The 17,284-nt window shown below is 40.7% G+C and overlaps 1 protein-coding gene across 8 annotated transcripts in view; it reads left to right on the top strand.

Annotated features, from left to right (window-relative positions):
• The window catches only part of LOC117745053 (protein MTSS 1-like), a 45,007-nt gene that overhangs the window by 14,847 nt on the left and 12,876 nt on the right, over positions 1–17,284 (top strand). For 3 of the 8 annotated variants that reach the window (XM_034553049.1, XM_034553048.1, XM_034553045.1), the window contains exons 4-7: positions 13,836–13,920; positions 15,324–15,415; positions 15,735–15,809; positions 16,847–16,933. In XM_034553049.1, coding sequence (XP_034408940.1) covers positions 13,836–13,920; positions 15,324–15,415; positions 15,735–15,809; positions 16,847–16,933 — 339 coding nt within the window. Of the gene's footprint in view, positions 1–11,505; positions 11,641–13,835; positions 13,921–14,602; positions 15,072–15,323; positions 15,416–15,734; positions 15,810–16,846; positions 16,934–17,284 lie in introns of those variants that run through there. The other 5 variants (XM_034553050.1, XM_034553047.1, XM_034553051.1 and 2 more) reach the window with 4 other exon arrangements.

Raw genomic sequence — 17,284 nt, 5'->3', positions numbered from 1 at the left:
GACCTCTATACACTGCCTAGCTTAAGCCCATTGTATAACCTCTCCCATTAACATCAATGCCGCCCCTCCTTATGGAATAGCTTAGTTCCACTGAGGCCCTTGAGTTCCTACAATGAGTTCAGCACCCGAAAATAACTTCCACTTTAAAGGTGCGCATGTTCCTCATTTCGAACTATCTGCACTATATTTCTTATGCGCTTTGAAGTAAAATGTTTAGGGGGGTGGGGGTGGGTGGGGGGAGGGGAGAACAAATGGAAATCCCACAACAGATGACATGCATATTGTATAGTTGTCTGTGCAGTGTTGCTGTGTTAGTGGATATCAAGGGTAAGTGGGGTTGTAAAGCCCAGATGTCCCCAAAGATTTACCTTCTACTATTTCCAGTCATCTGGTAATTCACTCGGTGCTAAAGCAGGGTAGAAGCTATTACAACTGTTATCTGTTATCTATGCCTGTCACGATTACAAGCATATATGACATATTCACATATCACTCTTTTGAACTTTTCAGCTTAACTTTTAGGTCTGGATGTGAAGCATCGGGATGCAAAAAGTCTAAATGTGAGATAGAAGGGTTAGTAATTAGTGTATACATGAACTAGATACTGGAGCTCACTGTAATCTAATCTTTGAATCTGAATGAGTCTCAGGGGAGTAAGAAATCAAGTGTCTGTTGATTGTCCCAAGACATAAGTAACATGTTCTGTTAAATTATCATGGACACTTTGAAGTCTAGTCCCCAAAAAATCTTCGGTTCAGTGCATTCCAAGTTCGGTGCAGAAAGCCAGTCTAATTCTGCCAGTTATTTACTCATTTCTCTAAGCAGGCTGTGTGCTCTGCCATGGACAGACCCCCATACAGCTTCACGAAGAAAAAAAAATCTGTCAGTTTCCCCGTTGCCCTTCTCAGGTCATGGCTTGGCCTCTGTTACAGAGCACCCTTACATCCCGAACCAACCCACTGTCTCATGCCCTCTCTGACAGGGCTCTGTCCTGTTTAACAGCGTCAGTCCAAGACCAGCCTGTCTGTGTACATTTCCTGTGCTCTGTCCAGCTCAGACCTAAATCACATCCCCTGCACTAGCTCTGTGGCTCTCAATCCACCCTCTGTTCTCTTCTGTTCACCCTGACCCCATCCAGGGACTCTTACAGATCACTGGAACCGGCAATTAAATCCGTTAACGGGTCAAATACACAGACCCAACATATGAACTTGCGTAACAATTCAAGCACAGCTATACAACCTAAAAAATGCAACCATCTGCTTTTATACAAACATCTGCCCACTCACGTTGCAAATCCAGAGTTGGTCTCCAAAATACCCGTATCTTGGAATTAAGGTGTGTGTGTGTGTGTATGTATGTGTATGTATGTGTATGTGTGTGTGTGTGTGTGTGTGACAGAGAGACACTCTGTCTCCAGGAGAGAGAGTGTGCATGTTTTCGAGACACAGAGACGAGTAGGACAAACACCTCCTAAGTGTTTGACCTAGAAAAGAATTGGAGATTCCTCTGTGCACTTGACTCTGCGTGCATGCAATGTGTGTCCACACAAGTGTTTGTGGATTTTCGCACAGTTTGCTCTCTGTTTTTGTTTAAACATAAACCCGGTTAGACCAGTGAGCTTTGGATTTGGAACATCTGACATGCATGCAAAGCCAAATTCATAACACATGTCGTTGGCAAATGAACTTAACCGTAATAAATGTCTGCTGTGGTTTAATAGGCATTTATCAACAAAGTTGCCAAATTTATACTCCTTTTTGCGGGGGGAATACATTGGTAGTGTCTCATGTTTGATTTTTTTCTGGGAAAGTAATGTTGTCTTACGTGCAATTGGCCTCAATCGATTGGAAAACGTGTGACATTTTATTCTCAATTATTGTCCTTTCCTAAATATTTTCCACCTCCATAACCTGCTAAGAAATCCCTGGGCTGATAACATTTGGCCTGTCTGCCTATGTGTGTTTGTGTGTGTGTGTGTGTGTGTACGTGAGAAACTGAGGGCATTTAAGATAAACACACTTGTTTCCTTCAGACACACAAGTAAGTGTCTATCTGCTGGCTGTGTGTGTGCGTATCCTAATTTGTAACCTCACAAATGTATTTATTGTGGCGGTGGAGTGCTAATTTTAGGTTTTTCTCCCTGTAAAAGTTCACACATTTACACAAGACCACATCTCAGCAGCTCGGCTGTAACCCAACACAGTCTGCTTTTGTTCTATACCTCCATGCTCGCACGTATCGACTCACTGGATTTCATAGAGATGGTTGAGCTTACACTCCGAGTGCTGCCCTACTACGGCCTTGGTTGGAGACCAAATACGGGCTTGACTCTTCTTGAAACTTCAGCTCTAAATGCACTGATTTTGACGTTGGCAGCCCATGCAATGTAGACGCAATTTTGACATGCAACTTGTTTCCCATTTACCCTCCAGATTAGTATTAGATTACTTTTTCAAGAGGCAAAGTCATTTGCCCTCCTTTCTCGCCTTCTCCTTTCTCACCTTAATTTCCTTCCCTTTTTAATTCCCTCTCCACGTACTCCTCCGTATCTACACCCTCACCTCCTGTCTGTGTCCGGGCTGTCGAGACCAGGTGCAGACACAGCCGTTCTGTGACAGCAACATCGACCCATGTTTCAGTTTATCATCAGGAACTTTAGTTGAAACTCCCCTCAAGGACAGAGAGAAAGATGGGAAGCTAGAGAGGGGCAGAGACAGAGAAACGTAAGAACTAGGTTGCAGTGGGAAGTAACAGAAATAAAAGGTGTGTTTCTGTGCTCAGATTTGTCACACTGGAGTATAGAGTGCCACAGCTACTAAAGTTTAGCCTTTTTATTGGCATTCAATGTTCAATTCAGAATGGCAGCTTCTTACAGTGTGACTGGGCAGGTGAGCCATCTGCTGCACCATGACCAGTGAGGTGAACTTGGAACGAAGTGTTGCCTCATTCAGTCAAGGTGACTTACACTGTGCATAAATTGTGTCTAATATTTGTGTATATATTCTTTTTTAATTTATTTAGGAAAACAAGGATTTCAGTGAATGTGTTGTAAAATGTGCTGCAACAAGCATGTTGCACAAACGTTCTTTAAATGGATCTAATAGGTATGAGCTTATTTAGTGTGTGTGAGATAATACAGCCATTGTATTGGTTGATAGATGGATAAGTAATGGGTAAGTTAAGTCCATGCAAGTTACTCATTCAGTGAGTTGACTCAGTGAGCTTTCAGCTGGATTGTTCCCTATCATCCTATAGACACTTCATAAAACACTCTGAATGAATGATGTGTTTGTATTAAGAGTGCGTGTGTGTGTGTGTGTGTGTGTGTGTGTGTGTGTGTGTGTGTGTGTGTGTGCGTGCATGCGGGTGGAGAATGTCCCCTCACTAACTCTTTGACAGTATAGAGGGCTCTTACTCATACACAAGTGCACACATTATGCATGCGAAGGCTCAGACACACACATAGATGTAATCTGGTGGTCATTATTGCAAACAATGCAGTGTTGTGTTGTACTGACAAACAGTTCAGTCTCTCTAATGTGTGTCTGGTTTAAATTATCATCGGTATCTCCCAGACTAGAGGCCTCCCAGTCTCTCTTTCCGACGGTCACAGGCAAATTCACATACACATTTGATACCCTGTTTGGTAGGTGACAAGTCGCTTTCATGTTTCTGTTAATTATACTTTAGACTGCCGTGCGTCTTGTTTCTAAATTTGTTAGAGAAAAACTTGTTTGTCTCGATATACTCATAACAAGGATAGCCAGTGTAAATTGGGTTTCACTGGTGGATTTCTCCTCAGCAATCAACATTTTCCAAATGTTCCACATGTTTGAAAGTCACTTTCATTAAAGATCACCTTCCCATTTAATTGTTGAAGGTCAAACTTTTATGTTTTCTCTGAATTGCTTTGATGTCGACGGAAATTTGGTACATGCTCAATTGTAACTGTATAAGTCAAGGCAAATAGTTACTTTGGCAATAGTATAGGGGAACTTGCAGTGTATCATTGGTATATTGATTCCAATTGACCATGTACATGCACATTGTCTATGTGCATGTACATGTACTAATCCGTTTTATACCAGACAGTGTTTGCTTTTACAGAATTGAAATATTGGGCTTGTACGCAAGAGAGGATAATACTGTGCCACTCCTTGTGCACACCCAAAACTGTATTATGACTTGTTGGAATATCTTGAAAAATGTTGGTCCCAAGTAAACTTGTTAAAGCCCCCAAATGGGGTGTTGACATTATTGAATACTAACGCTAATCTCCGGGGCTTTTTCAGCATCTTTTTTAAGAGGATGTGTCTACATGGTCTCCTTAATTATCTGTATTTTTTAAGTATATCTTCCTGTTTTCCTGTGTATGATTTACACACGCAGGTTGTAACAAGGTTTTGTTCGCTGGTATGCTTTTTAAAGGTACATTTGTTTTGTTACTGTATTGCCATGTTGGCAATGTAATGAATTACAGAATTGCAAATTTGAAATGAATGTGACAGTAATTCAGGCCACATTAGCTATGACTTTAGTCTTGCAAACAAGACGTTCGTGACTCAGACCCCATGACTCCTTATTCAGTTGTTATTGCAGTGGAAATATGAACCTCTGTCCTCTTCACTTCAAATGATTAACCATGACATCAGACTTTTTGCACGTTCCGACCATATGCTGATGTGATGCTGGTCCGTTTCTTCTGAACATGCAGTGTCTCATTTGTCCAAAAAATGAAAAAGATAATAGCTTTAATGTTGGCTTTTAAGTTGATTGGGTTTCATTGTGTGACTGTTTTAGGTTGCCATAATTATTGCCACTGTTTCTCACTTCGGCATACCCCAAATAAGGACGGCAATACTCTAGCCAAAAAAAGCAATGCATTTAGAGGTCCTAGTAAATCCTTTCTATCTGTCTGTGGAATGTGTGTCAGACCAGAAAGGAAGATTAGAGAGAAAGTGGGGCACCCAATAAAGAGCAAGTGGGCTCTGGGGTAATCTATTTTCTCTCTCCATCTCTTTCTCTCTCTGGTCATCTTATGACACGCTTAAACCCCCTCCTTGGGGGGATTTGATTGGTCAGATTCTGGGCAGCAAACTTATAGCTGCTGTTGAGCTGTTACATGCTATGTAGAATAATATGCAGGCTCCCAGTGAATGAAGCACCATATTGCCATCTCTACTGCAACAATTGATGTTTTTGTGCTTCAAGAGGTTATTTATTCGCTCCCCATTTGATGTCCTACCTGATGATGCAGAAATAGTAACTGTGGTGATTTGATGTTGTCCAAAAGGCCATTGAACGTAGATTTAGCCCACCATCAATAGCCTGTGTATTTGTACCCATAAATCAATACCCATGCCTCAATACACACTGCCCATCATTCCACCCAAGATTCAAGAACTGACTGTGTCCCTAAACACGCAGCTCTGAACTGGCCCCACTGCTTACTGACTGGATTACCTCAGGCACCGTGTTAACATTACGGTCCTGCATTCACAGAGACATCAAAGATGAGGGGTGGGAGCTGACGACTAAGCCAGTGCAGAAAGAAACCAGAAAGAGAGAAAACTGAAGTGAAACTGAACTGCGCGCAGAAGGACTGGGATGCACAATAGTGAACAACTAGATCAGAGAGCGAGCAGCTTAAAAGAGGAAATAAAGGGAATACAGTAGAATAAAGGGGAGAGAGGGAAGGTGGGGGAATCTTCCGTGACCTACATTTGCATTGCAATCTGCAGCTGAAGCCAACATGTGCAGTCGTGACATAGTACTGTAAGAGTACTGTAAACCAGCAGCATACATTACCATGTCAGGTCTGCCTGGAGACTGTGTGCTAGCATGGGATTTTCTGTAAAGGGACCACCCTGATACTTCTCTCTTGTACTCATTCTCATACATTCTCATTCATTTCTCTTTTTCTCTCGTGCTCTCTACTCTTGTGCATCAAGTGGATTCTAGTGATCACATAACCATAGAGTACTCCTCTGCGTAAAAGTGCCATGCTGTTTAATTTCTCTGACGGGAATATTTATTTGTTATATGTTTGTCAGAAAAGAACATCCCACTGTTTGGCCATAACATACTTCTTATTTCAGCTCTAGGTTCAGGATGATTGTCCTCCTGCGTTGTCCTAAAACTCTGTGGCTATATCTGAAAAGGGGAACATTAACATCCTCAGAAACTCTTAAAACTGACCTATTCTTACCGCTCTGTAGACCTCATATAAGCCATACTTAACTTAAACATTTACTATTCAAATCTATCTTTTAATAAAGAGCCGTGACTAAACGGCAGTGAGTCCAATAGTTGACTCAAACATATAAAAGATACATTCTCAGAGGGACTCAGAGGCATGCTTGATGTATTGCCTATATCATTGTTCCAGTGGGAGATCTCAGATGCAGGATATCGATAGTTTTAATGATGATGTATTGGGCAAACGGAAATCAGCATTCTCTGTAAACAAGGACTAAATATGCAGCAACTGTGCAAGATGAGACATACTGTTTCTCACAGAGCACACCAAAGAGTGAGACAGGAAAAAGGATGGTGGCATTTCGTAGACGGATTCAAGGCTGTTCTTCTTATCTTAATTGGTTCCCATCCATTGCTCCAGTCTCCATTCATACCACAGTGCTATGAGACAGATGGTGAAAGAGGATACAGTCGCTCGGTAAGCATCCAAAGGAGAAAGGGAGAGACGCAGAGCAAAGAGTGCATTTGTCAGCCATCTATTCTTGTTTATCTGTGGCCTCGAGACCTCGTTAGCATTCACACTACAGAACCACACAGAGGTGACATACTGTCACACTCACATTACTACTCTCCGTCATCTGTACTCTCTTCTCCCCCTTATCTTAACAACGGAAATCAACTATGTTCCCCTTTCTTGGCAGCCCACCTCTCCCACTTATGGCACATTTTTCTCTATTATTGCAATAAGCATTAGGTCAACCGTGTCAAATATGTCTGCAATGTTGTGCAGTGTTTTTTTAGTATTCGGGCTCCAGCTCTACAATGACACACTGACACACTTCCTGTTACCTCATCTCTGTTTAGTGTGCGTCAATCCAAAGCACTACATCTCGAGACCGTCGCTGTATACGTCACCGCATTGAGTCTTTATGCTGCTTGTACTTTCCACATCAGTGGTGAGATGACGAAATAGAGTGGAGGAGTGCAGGGGGGTCGTAAAAAAAAAAGAAAAAAGGTAGTAAGAGAACAAGTGAGTTTTGGAAGATGGAGAAAGGAATGGATAAGATGAAAATAGAAGAGGCAATTGGGAGTGCAAGCACAGAGAAAAAGAGCAGAAGAGGAGGGAAGCACGCAAGGAGGAGGAGGGCAGATGCAGCCTTTGGGAGAGGAGAGCACTGTAAAGGAGAGAAGGGCAAGGCCGGGGGAGTCTCATTCATCACTATTCAGGATGCATATCACTGCATTGCGGTGGCACACTGACACACATTCACAACTACTGTTTACTTTGAGTCTCTATTGGTTCTTTTAACAAATAAAATAACATTTTAGTCTGAACTACGATCCGCTATATTGCCGGTCCATTGTCAATAGTTTGTCACTAAGCTACACACTTAGCTGACATCCTCTATCTACATAAAGACACTAGGGTGATAGCCTGTAGTTTATTTATTTTCGGTGCCTTGTTTGGTGCAAACCATCAACAAAAAAACAGCCTCATGATCTGCCTTCTTGCTGTCTTTCTCTTATCTCTTCTGTCAGTATTCAATGAATATGGTGCTATTTAGCACGAGAAAGGGCTGACAAAATGTAAACCGCGAAGTAGTTAACAGTCCCTTTTATTACTGTTAATGTTCTTTTACAAGCTACTGTATGTTTATGGCCGTAGGTTCAGGGCTGAGTGTGGACATGTGGTTGTACTTCACCTGTGCTGATGTTGCAAATTCAGTATTGGTTCTTTTGCTGCCATTCTTTAATTTAATGTCAGCACATTTTCACCAATGTGCATGTTTTAGTTTCTGATTAAAACTGGTATTTAGACAATCTACATTAGTAAAACCAGCCAATGCTCAACTGATTGTTGTAACCGATATCGTACAAAAACAAAGTCAATTTAGAAACCATAAAACCATAAAAGTCTGCAGTTTAGATGCATTCCCAAAGAGCAAAAAATAAATAAAAAAGTGATACAGCACCAATACTATTACTACACAGCTCTATCACGCCCTTCAACCAAGGTATTTCTAATTACAGGAAAAGATTTTTTTCCCAACTGCACTCTTGCATCATTATTTCATTCTCTGTCCCGCCGCTCCTCTTTTCTTTCAACACCTCTGCTCTCTGCTCATCTTCTCCTCCTCCTCTACGCCTTCTCCTGTCTTTGCATGACAGCTGTTGGGTGCGGTAGTCAGACACTCCAGTTTGTGTGTGTCAGCAGCACTGGTCACACTGCAGCAGGTGCGTGTGTGTTCGACTGTATGCATGTGTTGGTGCCCAGAGAGGCTAGACTTACTGACTGTCGAGTGTATGGGTAGGGGAAGCTACCTTTCTGTCAGCAGCTATTGATGAATGAAGACTATTATAAGCCCTTGACCTTGGAGACCATGCATATGTGTATCCCCACATATGTCTTCTCTTTACCTTGTACGAATAGTAAAATTGGTTTTATTCAGATCTGTTTTTGATCTATATATATATATATTTTTTTTTTGTTTACAGCTCCCTCAGGTCCCAGCATTATTAACATTTTAACAATCAGGCAGCTCATTGTTTACTCCAAAAGTGTAATTGTAGGCCACACCGACGAAGCAGAAATACAAATCAATGAATGAAATCCTAGCCTGTATCTGTGCTATGTGGGTGGCTCCATCTCTGTGTGTGTGTGTGTGTGTGTGTGTGTGTGTGTGTGTGTTCAAAGACATCATACAAAGATGACCTAAACAGCAATGATTCAAGATGGGTCTATCTAACGTTCCATAAACTTTTTGAGATCATGTAACTGACTGTTTTTGGGTGTAAAAACCCCGAGCCACGTTGGATTGGAGGCCAAATGTGTTTTCTCCAGCTCTCTAATTAATGAACAGATCCCCTCTGGCCAGCTGTGTGTGTGCTGTTGTGGGTGTATGTATCCAGCTGCATGGTCTCCAGTCTCTTATCAGTGTAACCACTGGCCCGTAGTTAACAGCGACCATCTGGTGCCCATACCGAGTTGGTTTTAGCTAGCTAGCCTCTCTGATCTTCATGTCAAAACTTCAGCCACATCACTCTCTCTTTCTCCATTTTTCCTTCTACCCTTTTGCTCTTAAGTCTTTACCTTCCTTCCCTCACTGGTTGGTTTTTTTTAATGAATGTATGTTATAGATTTTTAACATTTCCAACCATTTCCTCCCTTCCTTCATCTCTTCTCCTCCCTAAATCACTCACATTTCACTCTCCAGATCAGCTTTCCGTCCATCCCCTGATGACAGGCTGAGATCTGTGTGAGGATGCAGACTGGCTTAGTGATGTTCCACACTTTCGTTAGCTGGTCAAACAGAAATTACCACTGCCTTTTGTCATGTAAGGGTTCCATTAGTTTATTTAGAATTATTTTATTTATTTAGTATTCGTAGTATTATTAGTCTACAGTATCGTAAAGTGGAATACTGTTTTTCACTTGAGCATAAGTTATCATTTACATCGTATACATGTTTGCCATTGATGCTATGGTGTGCGGTCGATACTTGTTTTAATATTGATGACTGAAATTGTTTAAACAAGAGAAAATCTAATGCTTTTTTGTTCTTGAAATAAATAAATAAACAGTCCTAGATCTAGCTATATGTTCTTCTGCCAGTGTACTGGTATATTGAGATTTCACTGCAGTTATAACCTGCAGGCACAATGGAGAGGGTCGTACAGTCAGTGTCATATTGATTCCTGCTGCATTGACGCCATTATTATTGATGGTCTCAGATTGCGTCAAATAATTTAGTGTTATTATAGCAACCACAAAGGTACAGACAAAGGAAGTAACTTTGTTTTGATACTGTGGAGAGAATGAGTTGCACAGCCTGCTGCCTGAAGGGGAGATTGTCAAGCACACATATTTATCAAGTGAGTTCATTGCAAGACTTTAATTATAGAGGCTATATGTCATAATAAGAGTAAATAATAAATGATGTTTAGTGTGTTTCCAATGCATTGATACATCAACCTTTTAATCTAACTGTCCTATCAAGTCACTTTGTGCTTTCTTACAAAATGCTTAACACGCACAGAGACATCCACTGTCTGCGTCAGCACAGTGTGACATTCCAAGGAACAGTCCGGAAGGGGGTTGAGGACAGAGACCGACTTGGCAGCTCAACATCAAATTGCAAATATTCTCTCTCTCTCTCACTGTCTCGCACACACACACACACACACACACGCACGCACACACCGAAAACTATCATCTCTGTCACAAATGTCCCTAGACAAAAGTTTCCACAGAAAGCTGAAAATCAAGCTTTGTTCAAGTTATATGAAAACTAGCGGTTTCTTACAAGGATTAGTATTACAACCTGACGCAGAGATAACTAGTAAACAGCTACGAGATCTATTGACTTTTTAAAGCCTACTGTATATTCTTGCTGATTTCCGAGGCCTGGGATGATTGGTGTTTTACATTATGTGGCCAAATGTGCATTTCTTTGTCAAAGTTGCTAGTGCTGCCTACTTGCTCACTGGGTTTAAACAAAAAAAAGGACATACATTTAGCATCGTGCACCAAAGAGTCAAGCTTCTAGTCTATAAGTGTATGAGTCTGTTCTCTACTGTTTAAGTGTTGGTGCTTCAGGGATAATTACAAGCCTCTGAATCAACCATGTCACACAGAAGCTATTTCTACTGACAGCCAGCTATGCTGCACTACACACACATGCATGTGTGTGTGTGTGTGGGGGGGGGGGGATAGCTATTTCTATCCAGGGGTTAGTTGGTACTAGACAGAGTAGACAATGTGTGTTAGCAGCCACTTTATCCTGAAAGCAACAGAACAACATCCCACAAGATTGGCCTGATATCCACTTTTGGCAAAATAAATCCTAACCGACCTTTTTCCTAATATCACCATTACAATATAGCAAAATATGCCAACCACTCGCTTATGCTTCCCAACGATGTTTGGCATATCAGTGACTTTACACACGGCAGAAAACAAAACGGTCCTAACCTGACTGTTCGAGCCCAAGTCAGATTGTAGCAGGCACACGCGTTACGCAATCACACATCCACTGTTTCCACACTAACTGGTCATCACGGCAGAGGCCACACGTCGACTAGCTACCTGCTGTGAGACGGAGAGGCATGGAGTATGTGTGGTAATGCTGAATTATTTAAATGTGACAACTTTTCTCATGATTATCATGTTACTATTGAAAGGAAATGCGCTATTCAGTGGAACATTCAAATGGAAATGAAACTATTTCAATGATCTCAAAAAATCTGATTTGAGTGTTAGCTAGAGTTTGATTTATCTATCGCACCCTTACTGGTGGCACACCTGTGCGTCGAGCCAAGAGCACATTTTGATTCTCTTACAGGCCTTCTATCAAATCCAGGAGTGTGGGTGGGACAAATTAATAATCACCTGAAACCGAAACCCTTTTCTTTTTGGACCGCGTGGGCTACAACTCTACGGTAACTATTTAATGAAACACATTTGCCACATCTAAATCCTACCTCTTCGTCCTTGCGGCATCTCTCCGCCACACCCACTGGAATAACAAGCAGTCATGGTATGGTTGAGATGGGCAGATGGATAGATGGATAGGATGACTAAACAAGTCTACTGAGGAATGAATGAGCATTATGGTTCTGTATTAACTGAAAGGCCTTTTATGGCATGTAGTAGCCACACCCTCTGCAATAACAAGCATGTGGGGTAAAAAAAAAAAAAAGAAGGAATGAATGGACAGAGGAAAAAATGTTGAGGACATAATGGTCTCAATGGGACTGACTTGAATTATGTCTTGGTGAAAAGTTGTAATTTACCGTCTAGAATCACTTGAGTCTGTGTTAGTTTGTCTCTGCCTTGTACTCCTTTCACTGAGCAGTCAAAAGCACATTGAGCTAATTCTGGTCTTTGAGAAGAGCAGGACAGATGCAGATTGTCTGGAAACCAGTTTATAATCGCCCAGTGATCGAGAGCCATAACTACAGATGCTGTTCCACTGGTTTAGTTTTTGAAGTAGACACACGGGTAGATGTATTGTTTTCACCTTGATGAATTTGGTTCATTTTTGCAGACATGTACACAGTTTAAGAGACAAAAGCAGAGGAGATTCAACACAAAACGTGTCTTATATTGCCAAGTTGACGACACTATGGAACTTTTTTTAATAAAGGGATACGTACGCACATGAAAATACTTTATCCTCTTAACATTTCTTCACACAAGATCTTGTGGAATTTTCGACCATTCAGCAATAATTTGGAACATATGCTAAACTTCGCGCCTATCTTTCCCCCACTCCAGCTCAGCCTAAAATACACTGTTCACACAAGGTAGCTTAAAAAAAATCTCACACCACGGTTAGATTAGATGAGTCTGAAATACAGTTGAAAATGTTACAATCGTCCTGTCCTGGTGCACATAGTGTTCCCTGTTTAGAGGATTTTTCTTTTCTTTTGTACCATCCAAATCACCATGAGGGTTGGAGGCCAAATCTGCAGCCTCTCGCATTTGTTTTAGCCGGATTCGGACAAAGTCAAATTACAATTTTGTGTGTGTTGTAAATGTGAGTGTGAGTGAGTGACAGCTCTGTGTGTGTGTCTCTGCATGCAGCAAGGACTGGGCTGACAGCAGAATGGCTTGCTCTGTTGGAGGGAATTCACACTTCACATCAGATCATCACAACCAAACTGTCTTTACCACACACACACACACACACACACACACACACACACACAAAGCATGCACACACAAACTGAGAGAGGATCACTCTGCTTCTGATACACTGAACAGAATGTTGCAAGAACTCCACACAGTTCCATACAGGATATCTGTGCCCCCACCATGTCTCTGTCTCATGCACACGCACACACACACACACACGCGCGCGCGCGCGCACACACACACACACACACACACACACACACACAGAGTCGTGCTTCAACCCCACAGAGAAACAGACAAGTCATACTGAGCAGCCAGACAATAGTTCTGTCAATCAACGTCAAACCCTGCTTAGCCGTCGTGCCTGAGGCCTTTCAGTGGACGGCTAGTTAGACTGTGTGAAGGAAACTGACACTACCCTCAAGCATATTTACAAGGCTGCAGCTTCCCATCACTTCTCTTGACCTGAATGTGTGTGCCATTCATAACTCTGTGTTTCCCACTGATTACCACAGTGGACAGAGTGGGGGTCAATTGTTACAGGTGTTTCCTTCTTAAAAGTCCAGACATTTAGTTTTAGCAGCAAAATCACTCTGTCTAGTATGAAGGTGGTGAATTAACAACATTAGACTTCTGTATACTGTTCTTAAATATAATTACCAAACTGATTTTCATTCAGTTTTTAGATATGTAGCAATCCACAAGAGGCAGCAGGAACCGTGCACAGTTGCATCTTTTTCATCTTTTTATAGAAAATTAATAAATATTTAAATTAGAATATCTCATTATTTCAATATCAATATCCCAATGTTTGTATTTTATAACTTTTTGATGGTGGTTGAATTCTGACAATTAATCTCGCAAACAGACTTTGTGCCTAAAGATAATGTTATACACTTAAATCTCTCTCTGTTTATTTCCACACGCATGGAAATTTGAATCACTTAAGGTAGTTCATGTAAATAATATCATTTGTTGTATTTTTTATGTCTTTCAGGTGGAACCAAAGACATCGGATCAGCATTGACCAGGATGTGCATGAGACATCGCAGCATAGAGGCTAAACTCAAACACTTCTCCATGTAAGCAACATTACACATACTGTATTTATTCGTCTCTCCCTAACTACACAGTACAACACTATTGGCATTTACCAACCTACTGGATCTAATATAATATATCCTTTGTGCATTTTGGTGAATACATGTGATATGAGACTAGATATTGTCTTACATTTTGAATATTGTAATATGGGATAAGTGTTAAAGGCAGTAAAATGATGTAATTTTGTGAACTTACCAGATGATTATAGCTGTTCTATTTTTTCCTTTCCCCACTGTATCCATGTTACTGATGATTATTTATCAAAAAACTAATTGTGTAATTATCTTTTAAAGGCATCAATGCTCAACGAAAATTAGGTATTTGGTCAAAAGTAATGTGATATTTGATTTTCTCCATATCACCCAGCCCTGGGTTGTACTTATTCAATTGTGCAGCGTTTCCTATATTACTAACACTTTGTTTACTTTCACCCACACTGTGCTAGCAGTGCCACTCCAATAATATGGTCTGCATTCAAATTCTTATCTCACCCCATCCTCCACATGTCTTGACATTTGGTGTGTGTGTGGGTGAGAATGCCCCTTGTCGTGGAATGCTGGTCAAGAGACGATTTGTCTGGCAACACAAGCATCTATAATGTTTCAGTGTAGTCGCACACACACACACACACACACACACACACACACACACACACACACGACACAAGGGTCTCTCTAATTTCGGTTGGCATTTCAGTAAAGATTCCACTTGGATCTCCATAGCAGGGGCTGTACATCGGGGGGGCGTGGCAACTAGCAACCCACCCACTAGCACGCGCACTTTGGAGAAATGTCTGCAAGAGGGAGAAGTCTAATTTTAGTTTCATGCAGTCAGCCTGCAGCTGCCTACCTCTCACACTTGCAGCTTCTTCAACACACTCTCAAATGCATCTCCAAATGCACAACGAACACAGTTGGGTAATGATTGACAGACATGACTGCACAAGCTTCTTACTTCCTCCTGTGACACACAGTCAGACGTAAGCAGACCTTTTCTTCTCCACCTGTTTTTCTCCCCTTTCTTTCTGCCTGTTAATGATTGGCAGACTGGACCATACAGTGTAGACAGAAAGGCAAACCAGACTTAATGTTTTTTATGTATGGCGGTCTCTCTGCTACTTTACAATCAGGTGACGGATGTACTGATAAACTTGCTATTTTACATCTTATAAATAGGTTGTTAGGCTCTATGATCGGTCAATTAAACGTCTTTTGGGATACACATCATTTATGAAAACTGTAAATCCAAGCAGTTAATGTTATATATGAATTTCAGTTGGGTCACGGTTAGAATTTTAAAAGGTTAGCCTTGAATTGTCTTGAATTTTTTAACTGGTCAAGCTGACCTCATATTAGAAGTAAGTATCCTGGTGTTTTCACAGGGCTTTCCTGGAGGGTCTGATCAACCCTCTCCAAGACCAGATGGAGGAGTGGAAAAGAGGAGTCAACACTTTGGACAAGGACCATGCTAAAGGTAGGACAAACACATGTAAACACACACACACACACACACACACACACACACACACACACACAAGAAAGTAACAACATGCTGACCCAGAAATTACTTTGTCAGGAGTATACATCTTTAATATTTACAGCAATGTAAAGGCCCAAATGACAATGTTGTTATTTCATTTTATGATGACTTAAAACATAGTTTGACATGCAGGTTGTCATACCATTTTTGTTAATTATTCTGTCCCACAGCATATAACAAGTGTATGATAAATTGTACCTTGACACTGAGTTGTTCTCACAGTTACATTTTTTACCATGTCCATCTAAACCAGAGTATAAAAGAGCCCGGCAGGAAATTAAGAAGAAGTCCTCGGACACACTGAAACTTCAGAAGAAAGCCAAGAAAGGTAAAAAAAAAAAAAAAAAAAGAGGGAAAAAAAAGAAGCATATTTTGTTTTTGCTTATTTGAATTAACAAAAATAACACTGCTAAGTGTAGGTGACCTAATACTAAGGAGACATAGCTTGTATTAACAATCTAAAACTATCAGAAGGAGAGGGATGTGACGTATTTGACGCCCTGGGAATGAGACTATAGGCTTGCATGCCAGTTACTTTAGTTATCCTCTACTAGTTTACAACTTATTCAGAAGAAATGAAACTACAGTCTATTACTCAAAAGATGACCTAAATAGCATATTATGCTCAACTCGGAAAATGATAAAATGCACAAATTGTAATTATGAGGTTTTCATGAGACAGCAGGGACCAATGAGACTTGTGCAGATCTAGTAAAGATAAACATGACCTTACTTGGTAAGCACTCTCAGAGAAGGGCCTTTGTCTTTCTGCAGATCTCTCTTCATATACATTCATCTACCTAAAGAAAAAATGCCATACACAAATAAGGAATTGGATAATTATGCTTCCAATATGTTTAAGATGTTGATCATTTAGGTATGAGTCATGATATGTCTCACATTCCTAAAGTCAACAGATGAAACAAGTATTGTATTCCTTCGTATTACTAATAAGCAGTAGATCTAAAGCTAAACTGCCCAAAATACATTGGATTCTGCACATAGTGATCATTACTCCTATTGAAGACGTGTACATTACTTTGGTTATCTTTAAATACTGTTGGCATAAGCTCAAGACAGACCCTACAATTAGTCAGCACTAGGATTGGTTGTCATGTTCCTCTGCTTTTTGTTTTAAATTTAGGAAATGTGTCCACTATTGTTTTTTTAATTTTTAGAATATTGTGGAATATTTACAAAGGCATGAGCAAATTCAAACCTATCGGTATCATCTGATACTGGGTGGGAAACACTTGATATTGTTAGTGCTTTAAAATGTTATTGGTGCATTGTTTTGGCATCTAGACGCATTAGACTGCACCTTTTTAGGTGACGCATTAGTGTTAAGTGCTGGCACTCTTTCAGTTGACTTGGATCTTTTCTTCCTCTGCCTGTCCCCTGTGGTTCTGATGCCATCCTCCTCCTTATGCTCCACTGCAGCTGATAATCTGGGTAAGTCAGTTTGTGGAATATACATACTGTCAAGGTTTTGTTTAATTTATAATACACAAACAAGCATTTTGGTTGCATTGTGAAGAAGCATCCAGATATTGAGTTTCATACAAAGATTTAATGTGTGTGGATGCTGCTAAATATTTGCATTTAGCAACTATTATTTACAGTTAATTGTTGCTCCCTCATATCCGCACATATGTATAGTTATTGATTTCACTTAATGGTAAATAAAGCCATGTCCCATCCTTTTCTACCGCTGCCTCGCTCTGCCTCCTCTCTTTTGTTTCGTTATGGCTCCTCTCATTCATTGGCTGTAGTTCTGGCTCAGAGGCCCATGTTGTTAAGCAC

Source organism: Cyclopterus lumpus, chromosome 16 (genome assembly GCF_009769545.1).
Source record: "Cyclopterus lumpus isolate fCycLum1 chromosome 16, fCycLum1.pri, whole genome shotgun sequence".
Taxonomy (NCBI): Eukaryota; Metazoa; Chordata; class Actinopteri; order Perciformes; family Cyclopteridae; genus Cyclopterus; species Cyclopterus lumpus.
This window is presented reverse-complemented; position numbering and strand designations above follow the sequence as displayed.